This window comes from Erinaceus europaeus, chromosome 16, assembly GCF_950295315.1.
Source record: "Erinaceus europaeus chromosome 16, mEriEur2.1, whole genome shotgun sequence".
Taxonomy (NCBI): Eukaryota; Metazoa; Chordata; class Mammalia; order Eulipotyphla; family Erinaceidae; genus Erinaceus; species Erinaceus europaeus.
The window spans coordinates 47,870,853-47,889,096 of record NC_080177.1 but is presented as its reverse complement, the minus strand read 5'-3'; the positions used below and the strand labels follow the sequence as shown (position 1 = coordinate 47,889,096).

At 48.6% G+C, this 18,244-nt stretch overlaps 1 protein-coding gene across 1 annotated transcript in view; it reads left to right on the top strand.

Annotated features, from left to right (window-relative positions):
* The first annotated feature begins 2,374 nt into the window (after window positions 1-2,374).
* Window positions 2,375-18,244, top strand: part of SPINT1 (serine peptidase inhibitor, Kunitz type 1) — a 24,234-nt gene continuing 8,364 nt past the window's right edge. Inside the window, exon 1 of the mRNA XM_060174185.1 lies at window positions 2,375-3,323. Coding sequence (XP_060030168.1) covers window positions 2,829-3,323 — 495 coding nt within the window. The 5' untranslated portion in view covers window positions 2,375-2,828. The remainder of the gene's footprint in view (window positions 3,324-18,244) is intronic.

Here is an 18,244-nt window from a genome sequence, read left to right as displayed (position 1 = left end):
TATATTTATTTATTTATTTATTTATTCCCTTTTGTTGTCCTTGTTGTTTTATTGTAGTTATTATTGATGTCATCGTTGGATAGGACAGAGAGAAATGGAGAGAGGAGGGGAAGACAGAGAGGGGGAGTGAAAGACAGACACCTGCAGACCTGCTTCACCGCCTGTGAAGTGACTCCCCTGCAGGTGGGGAGCCAGGGGCTCAAACTGGGATCCTTCCATCCTTCCTCCAGTCCTTGTGCTTTGCACCACCTGCGCTTAACCCGCTGCACTACCGCCTGACTCCCCTAATTCTGCTTTTAAAAACCCCTTCTGTTTCATTTGGTTTAATCCCCCCTGCATTCTATTTACATAACACTGTATTCTATTTACATAACCTCTGTTAACAAGCACCACCCTCCCTCCAGGGCATTGGTGGTTCAGAGGTAGAATTCTTGCCTGCTCCGCCCCCTCTTCTTGTCATACCTTGATTTTCACGTCACTTTTCTCTCCACCCTCTCTGCATCGCATCCTGTTCCCACCCTATTGGGCTAGTATATTTATAAGGACAAGATTGTAGTTTTTAGTTTAGCTTAGCTTGGCTTAGATTGTGCTGCGTTCTGCATGAATAAAGAGATACTGCGTACAACCCAGCGATGAGTCCCGGGTCGTCTGTTACCCGCCCGTGAAGCCAGCCCGGCGAAAACAACAGTGAGAGGTGGGCCTCAAATCACTGTGCCATCCTTTCTTCCCAGCATAATCATTTGCTTCATTCCCACACCGTACCTACAGCCATTGAACCATTGTCTTTTTTTTTTTTTTTTTGTATTACCTTTATTGCATAGAGACGGCCAGAAATTGAGAGGGTGGGGAAGACAGACAGACAGACAGACAGACACACACACACACACACAGACAGGGAGAGAGAGAGAAGGGAGATAGAGATTGACTACAGCCCTGCTTTACCACTCGTGAAGCTTCCCCCTACAGGTGGGGACAAGGGGCTTGAACCCCGGTCCTTGCACACTGTAATGTGTGCACTTAACCAGGTGAGCTATCCATACCCGCCCTCAACTGTTGTCTTATATTCACTTTCAGTCACCATAAAAACCTAGTAATCAGTGGCCAAGGAGATGGATAAAGCATGGAACTCTGAAGCCGGAGGTGCTGAGTTTAATCCCTAGCACCACATGTGACACACTTGTTCTCTTTCATTAATACATTAAAAACCTTAGAAATGCAGAAGAGGAAAGACAGACTTCTAATACCCATAACATGGGCAGTTGTGGGCTGTTGCAGTTTAGCAGAAAAGGGATGAAGAATTAATTGGCTGCAGGACCTAACAGGTAAGGCTGATCTATTTAAGTCAGTAAGAACATTGTTCTGTCATGGTGAAAAGCATGGAAGAGTGAGTCTAACCTGTAGGCCTTGCTCTATAAGGGGCTAAGAGCACATGTTACTCAGGAAAAGCCATCACTTTCAAGGAGTCCACTGTTCCCTGGAGAGCATTAAAACAACTCTTTTGAGACTTGGAAACTCTGGCTTCCAACGGTGACCCTCCCTCCCCCCTTTTCTCTTTCCCCTTCCTTCCTCCCTCTCTTCCTATATATAGAGAGAAGTTGAGAGGGGAAAGGGAGATAGAGAAGGAGCGAGAAAGAAAAACAACTGCAGCACTACTTCACCCATTGTTCATGAAGCTTCCCCTTTGCAGGTCGGGGCCAGGACTTGAACCCAGGTCCTCATCCAAAATAAAGTGTACTCTCTACTGGGTGCAACACCTTCCAAGGGTGACATTTCACTGGAAGATGGTGGCTTCTCGTGCATAGCAGATCCTGTTTGTGGGAGAGGAAGGGAAGTCCGGGTGCTGGGCCTCCTGGGTCAGAGGCTGGCAGGCAACACTGAACAGAGGAGCGGCTAGGGCCAGAGCCATGTAAGGTGGAGCTGGCCTAGGGGTCCGAAGTTTCCCAGTGCGGCAGGCGGGCCAAGGGAGTCCTGGCGCTACAGTGCCATCTGGATGCCAGCGAGCGGCTTCAGGGCCTCCCTCTCCTCACCAACTCGGTCACCCGGTTCCCCTCGTCAGCCCTCGCAGGGCCGCGGCCCCAGCTCGACGTGCGTGACCCGGGGAGAGGGAGGCCAGACACCGCAGAGCGGGGGGTGTCTGCGACAGCCAGGACTAGGGATGGAGTGCACCACCCGGGCGCAGGCCCCTCGCCGGGTGGCCCCTCTGGAGTCGGCTCTTTTGGGGGGTGTCGGGCGGGGGGGGGCTAGTTGGAGAAGCAGCGGGGTGCCAGCAGCGCAGGAGGGTCGGGACTCGCTGGGGGGCTGGTAGCCTGGGGGAGAGAGTCGCGGCTCTACGCGGAAGATTGGGGCTCCTGGGGGAGGGGTCGAGACTTCCGGGGGAGGGGACGGGGTTCGCGGGGGCGGGGCCGGCGCGTCCGGGGTTAATGATCGTCCCGCCTCAGCAGCTCTGACTCAGTTTCACCAGAAACCTGGGGGAGGTAGCGGCCTGTCCCTGTGCGCGGGGGCACCGGGACTGAAGCGGCGGCTGGAGCCGCGGAGGAAGACGGCCCGGGACCTGTGCGGGCCGGCCCCTCCCCACTCACCTGCGCAGGTACCTGAGCCGCGGGAGCGCGGCGCGGGCGGGGCGGACCCAAGCACGTCCGGCCCTTTGTTCTGCTCCCGCGGGTGTCCGGCCGCCGGCCCTTGGTTCTCGGGGTGCCCGGGCCCCCTAGCGCTAGCCTGTACTTCCTCAAGTCTGCCTGGTGTCTGCCCGGCCCCTCCCAGCTCGCCCGTGCTCTCGGACCCGGCGCCGTGAAGGTGACTCCCGGGGGGGGAGGGCCCCTCCGAGCGCGATGGCTCGCGTCGCCGCGCTCGCCTTGTGGCTCCTGTGCGCCAGCGGCCTCCGGGCCGGGGCCGGGCCTCCACCCGCGCCCTCGGGGGCTTCCTGCCTGGACCGCTTCACTCCCGGGGTGCCCGACTTCGTGCTGGACACCGAGGCCTCGGTCAGCAACGGGGCCACGTTCCTGGGCTCCCCGGCCGCGCGCCGCGGCTGGGACTGCGTGCGCGCCTGCTGCACCACCCCGGGCTGCACGCTGGCGCTGGCCGAGCTACAGCCCGACGGCTCGGACGACGCCATCGCCGCCTGCTTCCTCATCAACTGCCTCTACGAACAGAGCTTCGTGTGCAAGTTTGCGCCCAGGCAGGGTTTCGTCAATTACCTGACCCGCGAGGTCTACCGCTCCTACCGCGAGCTGCGCACCCAGGGCTTCGGAGGTAAGAGGGAAGGATCGGGGACACTCAGAGACCTGGTGGCTGGGTGCGTCCTTGCCTACGCGAGACCATTAAAAAAAAAAAAAAATCAAGGGCCATGTAGTGGTGCACAGGGTTAAAGCGTACAAACCACCGTGTGCAAGTACACGGGTTCGTGTCCCCGCTCCCCACCAGCAGGAGGACGCTCCACCAGTAGTGAAACAGGTTTGCAGGTGTCTATCTTTATCTGTCTCCCTTCCCCTCTCAGTTTCTCTCTGTCTTGTCAAATAAAAATAAAAAAAGGAAAAAATGGCCACTAGGAGCACTGGATTCATTGTGCCAGCACTGAGCTCCACCAGTAATAGTAATAGTAGCAATAAGACAAAAAAAGAAAGAAAAGAATAAGAAAGCGGGGTCTGGTTATGGGCTCTGAGGGAGAGAAGCAGCAGAAAGGAGTTAGGGAAGAGATTCCAGTTCTGTTCCACTTCTGTTTTCTTCTCTGCCACCGCCTTAGATCTCAGCTGTGTAGATAGTAAACAAGGACCTACTACAGGACTGGGCAGGGCTGGCCCCCATCAAGGCTGTGGAGGGGGCTGACACTGGAATGTGTTAGGGAGGCAGCTCCTAGCCACCTTCACCCCCCTATCTGGGCCCTGATGCTGCTGCCTAAGGGAGTGAGCAGTCTGGATGGTCATTCCTAATCTAGTACTGGCCCAAGAACTTGGAGGTGATGTCAAGTGAGTCCCACTTGCTTTGCCTCCTTGACCTCCTTCCCTATTTCCCCTTCAAGAGGCCTTTAAGGATCTGGGCAAGACCACCAGGTCCCAGAAACTAAAGAATAAAGAACCAGCCCAAATGGGGAAGGGGTGGAGGTGTGGGCACTGCTGCCAGAGGCTTTGAGGTGGGGGTGAGGAGGCTGGCTGGTGAGTCAGGCCCATGGTATGCCTACCTGGTAGGTGAGGGGTGTCAGCTGTTCAGACAGGTGTGTGCCACTAGCCCAGCCAGACTCTCCCTGCTAAGAATCTCTGGTTGCCAAGCAGGCTGTCCCCCTTGTTTACTTCCGGGAATGTGCAAAGCCAGAGCTGGGGCTCCTCTTCCTTCACCTTTACTCCTGGCAGGCAGCACCCGCCCTTTAGTAGCCCTGTCATTCCTTTTTTTTTTTCTTCTTTCTACCTGCTGTTCCAGCCAGGTAGGGTTCCAGGATAGAGGTGGACCACAGTTGATAGCCCCTAGATCTTCCCAGTTTACTGCTGCTGGGTTCCTCAGCTTCTTTCCTCAGCTGCTACATCCCCCAGCCTTCCTGATAGTGCTGTTGGTCATCATCCTGTGCTAACTGGTTTAGGATGGGGAGGCCTGTGCCTCCACTCAAGGTGAGGCCTCTGAAAAGTAATGTTTTGCACACAAAACCACCTTTCTGGCATGACCCAGTGATAGCACAGTGGATAAGATATTCAACTGTCAAGCATGGGTTCCTGAGTTCAGTCCCCTGGCATTGCATGTGCCAGAGTGATGCTCTGGTTCTCACTTTTGCTTCCTCCCTTAATAAATAAATCTTGGGGAGTCGGGTGGTAGCCCAGCGGGTTAAGCACACGTGGTGCAAAGCGCAAGGACTGTTAGGATCCTGGTTCGAGCCCTCGGCTCCCCACCTGCAGGGGAGCCGCTTCACAGGTGGTGAAGCAGGTCTGCAGGTGTCTCTCCGTCTTTCTTCCTCTCTATCTCCCCCTTCTCTCTCAATTTCTCTCTGCCCTATCCAATAACAAATAAAAAATTTTTTTAAATGTTTTAAAAAAATCTTGGGTGTGTGTGTGGTGGGGAAGGACCATCTTTTTGTCTTCCTGTTTTTTTTTTTTTAATATTTATTCCCTTTTGTTGCCCTTGTTTTATTGTTGTAGTTATTATTGTTGTTATTGATATCATCGTTGTTGGATAGGACAGAGAGAAATGGAGAGAAGAGGGGAAGACAGAGAGGGGGAGAGAAAGACAGACACCTGCAGGCCTGCTTCACCGCTTGTGAAGCGACTCCCCTGCAGGTGGGGAGCTAGGGGCTCGAGCTGGGGGCTTGAACTGGGATCCTTATTCCGTCCTTGCTTTGTGCCACATGCGTTTAACCCGCTGCGCTACCTCCCGACTCCCAGTCTTCCTCTTCTTAAAGATTTACTTACTCATGAGAGAGAAAAGAGATAGAAAGAGAGTGGAGAGAGAGAAAAGAGACACCAGAATCAGAGCATCACTCTGGTACATGTGATGCCAGGGGTCTGATTTGGGACCTCACGTGTGAGAGTTCATTACTTAATCTCTGCTACTTGTGGGTTGCAAGACCACTTTTCTGATAGAAATCTGTCACTCTGGCCCAATATAGCTCTTTGGATAACAGAACTGAAGGGAGTGGGTGCTTAGGGATCCCAACAGTGCTGAGCCTATGATTGGCCCCAGTTCCAGAAAGCTGAGAGGTGATAGGACTTTCCAGCCTTTCCGTAGGCCAGTTTCTTCCTCCTGGTCTGGGAGTTTTAGGGTTCCCTCTTTGGACCCACATCTGAGCCTTGTTCCAGAAGGAAGAAGTGTAGGAAGTGAGGACTCTTAATTGTTCTGGGCTGTCTGATGGAGGCCTCGTGAGAGTCCCACCTGAGGGCCAAACCCAGAGTGCAGGTCTGGCCTGTAGTTGGAAAGGGCCACCTTGCCTTGGCATTAGCCTTGCTCACTGGAAGACCCCACCCCACTCCTGACAGGAGTGGTTGGCACAAGAGAAGACAAGAGTGGGGACTTTCAGGGACACTTAAGGAGCCAAGCAGGGCCTGATCTAAGTGGGGCATCATACACACAGTGTTTTGAGGAGTGGAGGAAGTCAAGTGTTGGGCAGTGAACTAGCTCACTTGGATAGTGTGCTGCTTTGCTATATGTACAAGCCTGATTCCCACTGCATACTGAAGGAGGTGCTTTACTCTCTGTCTCTCTGCCTGTCTTAGAGAAAGATAGAAGAAGCCCTTTTCAGCTGAGTCTGTCTAGGTTTTCATTTCTCAGCTCTGGCTAATGATGATGCTGGGGATTGAACCTGGGACCTTGAGTGCATGTAATGCACAAGGACCCAGGTCCAAGACCCCAGCCCCCACCTGCAGGGAGAAAACTTCACAAGTGGCGAAGCAGCACTGCAAGTGTCTCTCTGTCTCTCCCTCTCTAGCTTTCCACTCCCCTCTTGATTTCTGTCTCTACCCAAATAAATAAATAAATTTAAAAAACAAAGAATCTGGGACCTTGGAGACTCAGGCATGAAAGTTTTTTTTTTTTTTTTTGCATAGCTCCACTGCCCAAGTTTATCTAGGAAAGACAGGAGGCTGCCATCCCTGTCTCCTGGGAGCTGGGGTAGAAGCAGCTATCTGAAGTGGAACCTTTGATTTTCTGGGCAGGTGAAGAATCCTCTCCCAGCCCAACCGCTTAGTTCCCCTTTCCTGGCCTCCCTGAACATCAAGCCGGTCCAGTCCAGATTCCTTCAGCCACCTGAGCTCCAGCTTCTACCTGCTCTCCCTTCTCCGCCCACCCCGTCAGCAGGAGGTGGAGTCTGGGTTTCCTTGGAGATGCCCTGGGGCCTGGCAGCTGGGGGAGGGGTTGGCTTTATACTATTCTTTGGCCCTGGTTGGGGGTGGGGCACACGGGATGGGCAGGGCAGGGCATCTGCCCCTTGCTCTTGGAGCTTGGGGCTGTGTGTACCTGATCCTGATCCCTCACTTCCACCTTGGTGGTCCACCTGTCTTACTCAAACCCCTGCCAAGTAGTCTGCTTTCTCTTCCCTTTCAGACAACCCACTTCTTTCTAGAAAAACCCAGAAGTGCCCAGCTTCTCCCAGCTCACTGCCCCTGGGTCTTACTTCTCTTCTAAGTGCCCCTGGAACCCAGGTCCCTTTCTCTCACTCATGTTGGCCTCTGGAGGACCTGACAAGTTCTGTGCCTCTTTCTTTCTTTTTTTTTTTTAATCTTTTTTTAAAAAATTTTGTATTATCTTTATATATTTATTAGATAGAGACAGCCAGAAGTCAAGGGTAAGGGGGAGACAGAGAGGGAAGAGATTGAGAGACACCTGCAGCATTGCCTCACTGTTTGCAAAGCTTTCCCCCTGCAGGTGGGGACGGGGCACTCAACCTGGGTCCTTGAGCACTGCAACATGTGCGCTCAACCAGGTGCGCCACCACCCTGCCCCTGTGCCTCTTTCATCCCAGGGCTGGGCCTTGTAACCTTGTCTCTGTGGCTGTCCCTCCCCAGCCCCCTGCTGATCTGCTTCCTCTGCCTCATCAAAGAGGAATCTCTGTGACTCAACCTGTGACCTGATCTTATCTGCCTTCTCCATCAACCAGCTTTCATACCTGATAGGACTTTTATACTTAATAAAAATACGCTTTGACTATATCCATAAAAGCTGTAAATAGTGTAGTGCAGTAGAAGAGGCGTCACAGTTGTTAGAGTGATACTCTGGTTTTCTCTTTTTCATAGATGAATATATTAAAAAAAATAAGTTGTAAATACACAAAACCTTCTACATACTTCCCCTCACAGGAATTCACCTTGAGGCTATATTTAGACAAACAGCTCCCAGCATAACTGTTGTTCTTTCTAAAATTTATTTAATTTCCCTTTTGTTGCCCTTGTTGTTTTTTATTGTTGTTGTTATTGATGTCCTCATCGTAGTTAAATAGGACAAAGAGAAATGGAGAGAGGAGGGGAAGACAGAGGGGGGGAGAGAAAGATAGACACCTGCAGACCTGCTTTACTGCTCCCCTGCAGTGGGAGCTGGGGACTCGAACCAGGATCCTTCCGCCAGTCCTTGTGCTTTGCACCATGTGCGCTTAACCCGCTGGTTACTGCCCGACTCCTGTAACTGTTGTTTCTAACAGTAAACCATTGGAAGTCCTCTCAGTGTCTGCCAACACCTGCTGTAAGTAGAAGCTGTGAGGATGCTTTGATAATAATAATAAATCCTGAGTGGCCCAGGAAGTGGCACAGTGGATAAAGCTTTTTTAATACATGTGCACACACATGCTAGTGAGAGTGGATGTCTTTGGAGGTGGAAACCTGGGGAATAAAGGAGAATATTATTTCATGTACATGTATTACCTAAGCATAAAACAAAAAAAGGCTGGGGAAAAAAAAACAAAATAAAAAAGGCTGGGGTGGAGGCTGAGAAAGGGCTCACACACTGTCATGTGCCAGAACCTAGATTCAAGCTTTAGGACCACCACATAGGAGGGAAACTTCGTAAGTAGTGGTGTGGTGTTTCGCTGTTTTCCTCTGCCTCTCACCTATCAAAAAGGAAAAACAAAATAACACAAGCCAGCACCCCGTGTCCTAAAGGCAATTATAATCACGTGTGTGTGTGTGTGTGTGTGTGTGTGTGTGTGGCGGGGGTGGGGGTGGCCTGGGTAGAGTTGGAGAGAGTCAGGTAGTGCTGAGGAGTCAGGCCAGAGTTCAGACCCCAGTCTGCTGTAAGAGATGAGTGACCCTTGATGAGTCACTGGACCTTTCAGTTGTCAATTTCTCCTGGAAAGACAAGCTGTTGTGACAGGCCAGTTAAGAAGAGAGGCAGGGAGACCAGTCAGCAAATTGTAAACTTAAAAAAAATTTTTTTTTTTTTGCCTTCAGGGTTATTGCTGGGGCTCAGTGCCTGCACCATGAATCCACTGCTCCTGGAGACCATTTTTTCCCCCTTTCGTTACCCTTGTTGTAGCCTTGTTGTGGTCATTATTGTTGTTGTTGATGTCGTTCGTTGTTGGATAGGACAGAAAGAAATGGAGAGAGGAGGGGAAGATAAGATAGAGAGGGGGAGAGAAAGATAGACACATGCAGAACTGCTCCACCACCTGTGAAGTGACTCCCCTGCAGGTGGGGAGCCGGGGCTCAAACCGGGATCCTTATATCGCGCTTTGCGACACGTGCACTCAACCCACTGCGCTACCGTCCAACCCCCAATTTGTTTATTTTTTTAATTTAGGCTTCAAGTCAATGGAGATAGATAACAGTGATTATGCAAAATTTACTTTCATGCCTGAGACTCTGAGCTCCCTAGTTCAATTCCCATCAACACTGTAAGTCAGAGTTAAACAGTGCTAATAATAATAATAATAATAATAATAATATATTAAAGAAAGTAGACTTTTTGGAACCTTCTAAACTTTGTTGTGACATAAAAACAGCCACCCACAACATAGAAACGGAAAAGGTGAGGTGGTGCTTTGATTTCTGGACAGTTTTCACAAATCATGAAACAGCATTCTTTTGATTTCTTTTGCTTGTTTTGTTTTCAGTCATTAAAATATGAAGAACAGCCCAGAAAATGACACAGTAGTTAAAACACTGGACTCACGGCCGGGCGGTAGGCACCCAGTTAAGTGTACACATTACCGTATGTGAGAACCTTGGTTCAAGCCTTGCTCCCCACCTGTAGGGGAAGAGCCTCCCAAGTGGTGTCTCTTTTTCTCTCTCTCTCCATGTCTATTACCCCCTCTCTTCTCAATTTCTATCTGTTCTATCAAATTAAAAAAATTAAAATTAAAAGGAAAAATGGCTTCCTGGGAGCAGTGGATTTGTTGTGCAAGCACTGAGCCCTAGCAATAATCTTGGTGGCAATAAAATAATAAATAGCATTGGGCTCTCAAGCATAAGGTCCCAAGTTTGATCCCTGGCATCAGATGTACCAGAGTGATGCTGTGGTGTCCTCTCTCTTGCTCATAAGTAAAGTAAATTTATTTATTTATTTATTTATTTTTGCCTCCGGGGTTGTCCCTGGGTCTCAGTGCCAGCACAACAAATCCACTGCTCCTGGCAGCCAAACAGACTAGAAAAATTGAGAGAAGGGAGAGGTAAAAAGGGAGATAGTTTGTGAAGTGTTCCCTCTGTAGTTGCAGAGTCGGGGCTTGAACCTGTATCCTTCCACAGACGCTTGTGCTTAGTACTATGTATGCTTAACTGAGTGTGCTTCTGCATGGCCCCCAAATAAATAATTCTTTTTAAAAAATATATTTTATTGGGGGCTGGGTGGTAGTGTAGCAGGTTAAGTGCACATGGCATGAAGCACAGAGGCCATCAAGGATCCGTGTTTGAGCCCCCAGCTCCCCACCTGCAGGGGGTCACTTCACAAGGTCTGCAGATGGCAGTCTTTCTCTCCTCCTCTCTGTCTTCTCTCTCGATTTCTCTCTGTCTTATCCAGCAACAACAACAACAGCAGCAAAATGGAAAAAATGGCCTCTAGGAGCAGTGGATTCATAGTGCAGACACCAAACCCCAGCAATAACCCTGGAGGCAAAAAATATATATATATTAATGAGAAAGATAGGAGGAGAGAGAAAGAACCAGATGTCACTGGCACATGTGCTGCTGGGGATTGAACTCAGGACCTCATGCTTGAGAGTTCAATGCTTTATCCACTGCACCACCTCCTGGACCACTCAAATAAATAAATCCAGGTGTTGCATGGATTAGGCCACAGAGTACCAACCATTGATGCAGATGGTATAGGTAAAGTCACTTGGATGCTGAGTATACAATAAGGCCTCAGGGCCTCAAGGTCCCAGGTTCAATTCTTGGTACCATTGTAAGCCAGAGCTCTGACTTTTCTTTCTCACAAAAATTAATAAATCCCTGGCAGCACATGTACTAGAATTATGCCTGGTTCTTGCACTCTCTCCTCCTATTTTTCTCATTAATATGTAAATAAAATCCTTAAAATAACACACACACACACAGGTGGGCGGTAGCGCAGTGGGTTAAGCGCAGGTGGCACAAAGCGCAAAGACTGGCATAAGGATCCCAGTTCGAGTCTCCTGCTCCCCACCTGCAGGGGAGTCGCTTCACAGGCAGTGAAGTAGGTCTGCAGGTAACTGTCTTTCTCTCCCTCTCTGTCTTCCCTTCTCTCCATTTCTCTGATGACATCAATAACAACAACGATAACTACAGCAGTGAAACAATAAGGGCAACAAAAAGGAATAAATAAATAAATAAATAGAAAAATATTTTTAAAAAACATTGGCTAAAAACACACACACACAGAGCGAAGTCCTAGAAATCACAAAGATAAATAAATTTTTCTTTTTTCTTTTTGCCCTCAGGGTTATTGCTGGGGCTCAGTGCCTGCACTACGAATTCACTGCTCCTGGAGGCCATTTTTTCCCTTTTGTTTATCGGTGTATAGTTACTATTATTGTTGTCGTTGTTGCTGGATAGGACAGAGAAATGGAGAGAGGAGGGGAAGACAGAGGGGGAGAGAAAGACACCTTCAGACCTGCTTCACCACCTGTGAAGCGACTCCCTTGCAGGTGGGGAGCTGGGGGCTCGAACCGGGATCCTTATGCTGGTCCTTGTGCTTCGCACCATGTGCACTTAACCGACTACGCTACTGCTTGGCCCCCAAATTTATCTTTTTACTTTCTTTTTTTCCCCCCTCCCCATTTCTTTCTTTAAAAAAATTTATTTATTTATTCCCTTTTGTTGCTCCTGTTTTTTATTGTTGTAGTTATTATTGATATCGTAGTTGTTGGATAGGACAGAGAGAAATGGAGAGAGGAGGGGAAGACAGAGAGGGGGAGAGAAAGATAGACACCTACAGACCTGCTTCACCGCTTGTGAAGCGACCCCTGCAGGTGGGGAGCTGGGGGCTCAAACCGGGATTCTTACGCCAGTCTTGCACTTTAAGAATAAACAATCTGGGATAGAAAGGTAGTTAGCGGAATGATTATGGACTCATGCCTGAGACTCTAAAGTCCTAGGTTCAGTACCTCACACCACCATTAGCCAGAGCTGAGCAGTGCTCTGGTAAAATAAACAAGTAAATAAACAAATAAATAAATCAGCCTGGCTATAACTGAATCCTAGAGCTCATGCCTTGCATATGTGTGGTTCCAAGTTTGGTCTCCAGTACCCCTTCGTCTAACACATATGCCATATGTCCTTGGGACTGGGGGGTGTGTGCAAATCAGTAGCAGAGCAGCTATTTCAGGTGTTAAGAGGCCCTGGGGGGGGGGGGGGTCGGGCGGTGGCGCAGTGGGTTAAGCACATGTGGCGCAAAGCGCAAGGACTGGTGTAAGGATCCCGGTTCGAGCCCCCGGCTCCCCACCTGCAGGGGAGTCGCTTCACAGGCGGTGAAGCAGGTCTGCAGGTGTCTGTCTTTCTCTCCCCTTCTCTGTCTTCCCCTCCTCTCTCCATTTCTCTCTGTCCTATCCAACAACGAATTGTGTCAACAAGGGCAATAATAATAACCACAATGAAGCTACAACAAGGGCAACAAAAGGGGGGAAAAATGGCCTCCAGGAGCGGTGGATTCATGGTGCAGGCACCGAGCCCAGCAATAACCCTGGAGTAGGGAAAGGAAAAAAAAAAAAGAGGCCCTGTGGCGCTTCTGACTTGTGTAATCAGTAATAGTGACTGAATTGTCTGGAGCCCCCTGGGTGCATATTTATAGCCTTTGTGGTCAGTCTGCCCTCAGATTTGTGACTGAGTGGATCTACATGTTCCTTCTTGAGCTAGTTTCCCTTCTCCCCAGCCCTGACTCTTCTTCCCCATCCCTGCACACATTCTGGCACTAGAGTCTGAACTGTATATATCACCAGTTCTCACATCCTTCTTCTCCTTTCCCCTTCATTTTCTTCATTCCCTCCTTCTTTCCTGCCTTCGTTCTTCCTTTTTCTCATTTTGCTTTATTTTATTTTTCATTTTTATTCATTTATTTGATTTTATATTTGATACGACAGAGAGAAATTGAGAGATACTTGCAGCCTTGCTTCACTTCTTGTGAAACTTTCCCCCCCTGTAGGTGGAGAACAGGGACTTCAAGCCAGGTCCTTGCACACGGTAATGTGTACACTCAACCAGGTGCACCACCACATGGCCCCCTTCATTCCATTTCTGAATGAAGTTAATTCCAAACTGCTAGGCTAAGGAGGCAACATAGTGGTTATGCAAAAAGGAGCCCGAAGCTCTGAGGTTCCAGTTTCAATCCCCAGCATCATCTGCTCTCTCTGGGCTTCTTCTTCTTGTGTGTGTGTGTGTGTGTGTATGTGTGTGTGTGTGTGTTTTCCCTCCAGGGTTATTGCCTGCACTATGAATCCATTGCTCCTGGAGACTTTTCCCCCCTTTTTGTTGTCCTTGTTTTATCAACGTTCTGGTTATTATTATTGTTGTTATTGATGTCGTTGTTGCTGGATAGGACAGAGAGAAATGTAGAGAGGAGGGGAAGACAGAGAGGGGGAGAGAAAGATAGATACCTGCAGACCAGCTTCACCGCTTGTGAAGCAACCCCCCTGCAGGTGTGGAGCTGGGGGCTCGAACTGGGATCCTTATGCTGGTCCTTGCGCTTTGCTCCATGTGCACTTAATCCGCTGCGCTACCACCCCACTCCCTTGGGCTTCTGGGTTCTTATTGTGAAGCTAAGTCAGCTGACTGCTGCAGCTGAGATCTCTCGGGCTGTGTCATTCTTTACAGCCAGTGTCTTCCTGTCCCAGCCAGTGTTCAAATATTTGCATATTCCAGCCCAGTACCCATGGTCCTGTGAGATCTGTCCAGGGCCAGCTGGTCTCCTTAAAGAATTTATTTATTTTAAACATTTATGTATTTATTGAGGCAAGAGAGAAGCAGAGCATTACTCTGTACATGCAATGCTGGGAATGTCACTAAAGACCTCGTGCTTGAGAGTCCAACAACTAACACACTATGCCACCTCCTAGGCCACAAGATTTATTAATGAGAGAGGGACCGAACCAGAACACTGCTCTGACCAATGTGACACCAGGTATTGAATTCAGGACCTCACTTTTTTTTTTTTAAATAGAAGAGACAGACACTTCAGAGCATTGCTCAACTCTGGCTTATTGCAGTGCTGGGGACTGAATCTAGGACCTCAGAACCTCAGTCATGAAGGTCTTTTGCATAACCTTTATGCTATGTCGCCAGCCACAGGACCTCATGCTTTTAAATACACCAGTTTAACCATGGTGCCACCTTCTGGGCTGCCTTATTTTTTATTTCAAATAAATTTTATTTATTTATTTATTTATTTATTTATTTATTTATTTATTTATTTATTATTGGGTAGAGGCAGAGAAATTGAGAAGGGAGGGGAGGTAGAGAGGAAGAGAGACATCTGCAGCTCTGTTTCACCACTTGTGATGCTTTCCTGTTACAGATGGGGAGCAGGGGCTTATACACTGTAATGTAAGTGCCTAACCAGGTGTGCCACCGTGTGGCCTCATTTATTATTATTATTGTTGTTGTTATTATTTTCCCAGAGTACTGCTTAGTTCTGGCTTATGGTGATTCTGGAGACTGAACTTGGGATCTCAGAGCCCCAGGCATGAGAGTCTTTTGTATAAACATTATGCTGTCTCCTCAGCTCAGGCATATATGATAGAAGGTAGCAGAGAGAGAGAGAGAGAGAGAGAGAGAGAGAGAGGAGAGACACCACAGTGCTGCTCCACTACTTGTGAAGATTTCCCTATGCAGGTGCTCCCATGTGGTGGCCGGAGACTTGAACATGGTAAAGTGTGAGTTCTGCCAGGTGAGTCCTCTCCCAGTCCCTGCTCCATCACTATATGTGGTGCCAAGGGTCAAACCCAGGGCTTCACATATATGAGGCAAGCAATCTGCAGCTGAGTCACTCCTCGGCTCCAAGTTTTCTACGGCTGCTCTGAGACATTGTTGGATGACTTGAGGCAACAAAAATGTCTTGTTCTGGAGGCTAGTAAACCCAGGTCGGGGGCTGGGTGGTAGCGCACCGGGTTAAGCACACATAGTGAGAAGCTCATAGGGATCCCAGTTTGAGCCCCCAGCTCCCCATCTGCAAGGAGATTGCTTCTCAGGCGGTGAAACAGGTCTGCAGGTGTCTTCCACTCTTCTCTCAATTTCTTTCTCTCCTATCCAACTACAACAACAGCAACAATGGAAAAAAGATGGCCGCCAGGAACAGTGGTTATGTAGTGCAGGCACCAAACCCCGTAATAACCCTGGAGGCAAAAAAAAAAAGAAAAGAAAACCCAACTCAAGATGTGGGAAGGATCGTACTGCCTCAAGGCTCACGGGAGAATCTTCCTTAGCTTCTGCTTGCTCCAGGTATTTCCTAACTGGTAGCTGCCGTCTGCCAGTCTGCCTGTCTTCATGTGCTTTTCTGTCTTTCTCTCTTTAAGATGTATTTATTAATGATAAGGAGAGAGAGGGGAGGGAGAGAGAACCAGAGCATTACTCTGGGTACATACATTGCTGAGGATTGAATTTAGAACCTCATGCTTATAAGCCCAGTACTCTAACCATTACACCACCTCCCTTACCCCTTCTCTTGGGTTTTTCTTCCTTTCCTCTGTTTTCTCTTCTGACATTCATGGAAATACTTGTCATTGGATTTATGGCCTGCTCAGTCAATCCAGGGTACACTTCTATGGAGAAACTTAGCTAGGTTAGTTCTACAAATAACTTCCCAAACAGGATCATACTCATGAGTTCTGATGGTTAAATGTAGACATATAGTGATCTGGCAGGTGTCACTGTAAAACACTGGACTCTGAAGCTTGAGGTCCTGAATTCAATTACCAGCATAGTATAAGCCAGAGTGATGTGCTGGTTTTCTCCCTGCTCCCTGCTAATTAATAAACACTCAACTCACGTGTACACAGAGTAATTGAGGGGGGAAGTGAAGAGAGAGAAACAGAGACCTGCAGCACCACTTCTTTGCTAGTGAAGCTTCCCCTCTTGAGGTGGGGACTAGGGCCTCGAACATGCCAAGCCCCTAAATAAATACATTTAAAAAAATTACAGACATATATATTTGAGGGCTACCTTCAGCCCATTGCAGGCAGTAATTTTACTTGGTGCTTGCTTCTCCTTCCCCTGGTTTGAGACAGGAGGAAACTACAGCATACAGCCTCAGGTTGGGGAGGCATGTGATACCCCTGTGCCCCTCACTAGGCAAGGGCACCTTCCTTCCTATGGCCACTCAGCATAGCACACCCAGGCTGGCCACAGGCTGCTCTGAACTCCATGCTCTGGCTTCAGTCAAAATGGGCTTCCCAGCGCCAGTCTTGGGCAGCAGGATTGGGGTGATTGGTGCTAAAATATAGTTACTTCTTGAGTTTTTCAAACTAATGTCATTTTAACCTTTTCAGACAGTTAGCATAAGTACCTGCTTATTGTGCAAAACAACAAGCTTGTGATCCAGGAGGTGGTATAGTGGATTATGCCAGGCCCTCATATATAAGGTCTGATTGTGTAGTAGACCCTTGCATGTCCCAAGACTGATGCTCTGGTTCTCTCTTTCATTAATATATATAGTCATTACTTGGGCTTCACTGCTTTCTATCTGACATCTTCAGATAGAAAGACAGAAATAGAGATAGAGGGACAGAGAGAAAGACATTTCAACACCGAAGCTTCCTTTGGTATGGTAGAGGCTGGGCTCAAACCTGGGTTGTGCCCATGACCAAATAAGTACACTATCCAAGTGAGCTTCTTTGCCTACCCAATAAATAAAATGTTAAACAAACAAAAATGTGGGCAGTTGTGGTGCACACAGTAGGGTATACATATTACCATGCATAACAACCTGGGTATAAGCCCCTGGGCCCCACCTACAGGGAAGGAACCTCACCCTCTCCCCCTCAGTTTTTCTCTTTTTTTTTCCTGCCTCCAGGGTTATTGCTGGGGCTCAGTGCTTGAACTACAAATCCACTGCTTCCGGAGGCCATTTTTTCCATTTCATTGCCATTGCTACTGTTGTTGAGTAGGACAGAGAGAAATCAAGAGAGGAAGGGAAGACGGGGAGAGAAAGACAGATACTTGCAGCCCTGCTTTATCTCTTGTGAAGCGACCTCACTGCAGGTGGGGAGCTAGGGCTTGAGAGTCTAAGCCACCTCCCAGACCATGGAGCTGGGGGCTTGAACTGGGATTCTTTTTTTTTTTTTTGCCTCCAGGGTTATTGATGGGGCTCAGTGTCTGCACCATCAACTGCTCCTGGAGACTCCCCCCCCTTTTGTTGCCCTTGTTTTATTATTGTTGTGGTTATTGTTATTCTTGTTGTTGATGTTATTATTTTTGGGTAGGACAGAGAGAAATGGAGAGAGGAGGGGAAGACAAAGAAGGGGAGAGAAAGATAGACACCTACAGACCTGCTTCACCACCTGTGAAGCTACCCCCACAGGTGGGGCCCCAGGGGCTCAAACCAGGAATCTTATGCCAGTCCTTGCGCTTCATGCAGTGTGTGCTTAACTTGCTGCGCTACTGCCCTACCCCCGAACTGGGATTCTTAACGCTGGTCCTTGCACTTTGTGCCACGTGCACTTAACTCACTGTGGATTAACCCACTGTTCAATCCCAGGGATTGAACCTGGGACTTTGGAGCCTAAGGTATGAGAGTCTCTTTACTATAACCATTATGCTATCTACCCCCACTCCTTCTCAGTTTCTCTCTATATATATTTATTATTGGATAGAAATAGAGAAATTGAGAGTGGGGGGATAGAGAGGGAGAGAGACAGAAACCTGCAGCCTTGCTTTCCACTCCTGAAGCTTTCCCCTCCAGGTGGGAGACCAGGGACTTGAACCTAGGTCCTTACACACTGTAATGTGAGCGCTTAACCAGGTGGGTCACTACCTGGTCCTAATTTCTGTCTCTATCTAATAAATAAATTTATGAATAGAGAAAAAGCATCACCATGCAATGATGGGACTCAAGCTCAGGATCCCTTGTCAAGTCAGTTGCTATTACCATAGAGCATTTTCAGGGCTGTAGAAAGTGTGTCTCACAACATAATGAAATGGGAGTGGGGAGGCCCAGATCTGGCCAAAGGAAACACAAACGTTGATTTCAACTATGCACATGCTGACATTTAGTTGATGAAATAATGTGATAATGCTCTGTTCCTTCAGTAAAAAGCTTAAGTAGCCGAGAAGGTGATGTAGTGGATAAAACATTGGCCTCTCAAGTATGAGGCCCCAGGTTTAATCCCTGGCTTTACGTGTACCAGAGTGATGCTCGAGTGTCTCTCTCTTTAAAGATTTTGTTT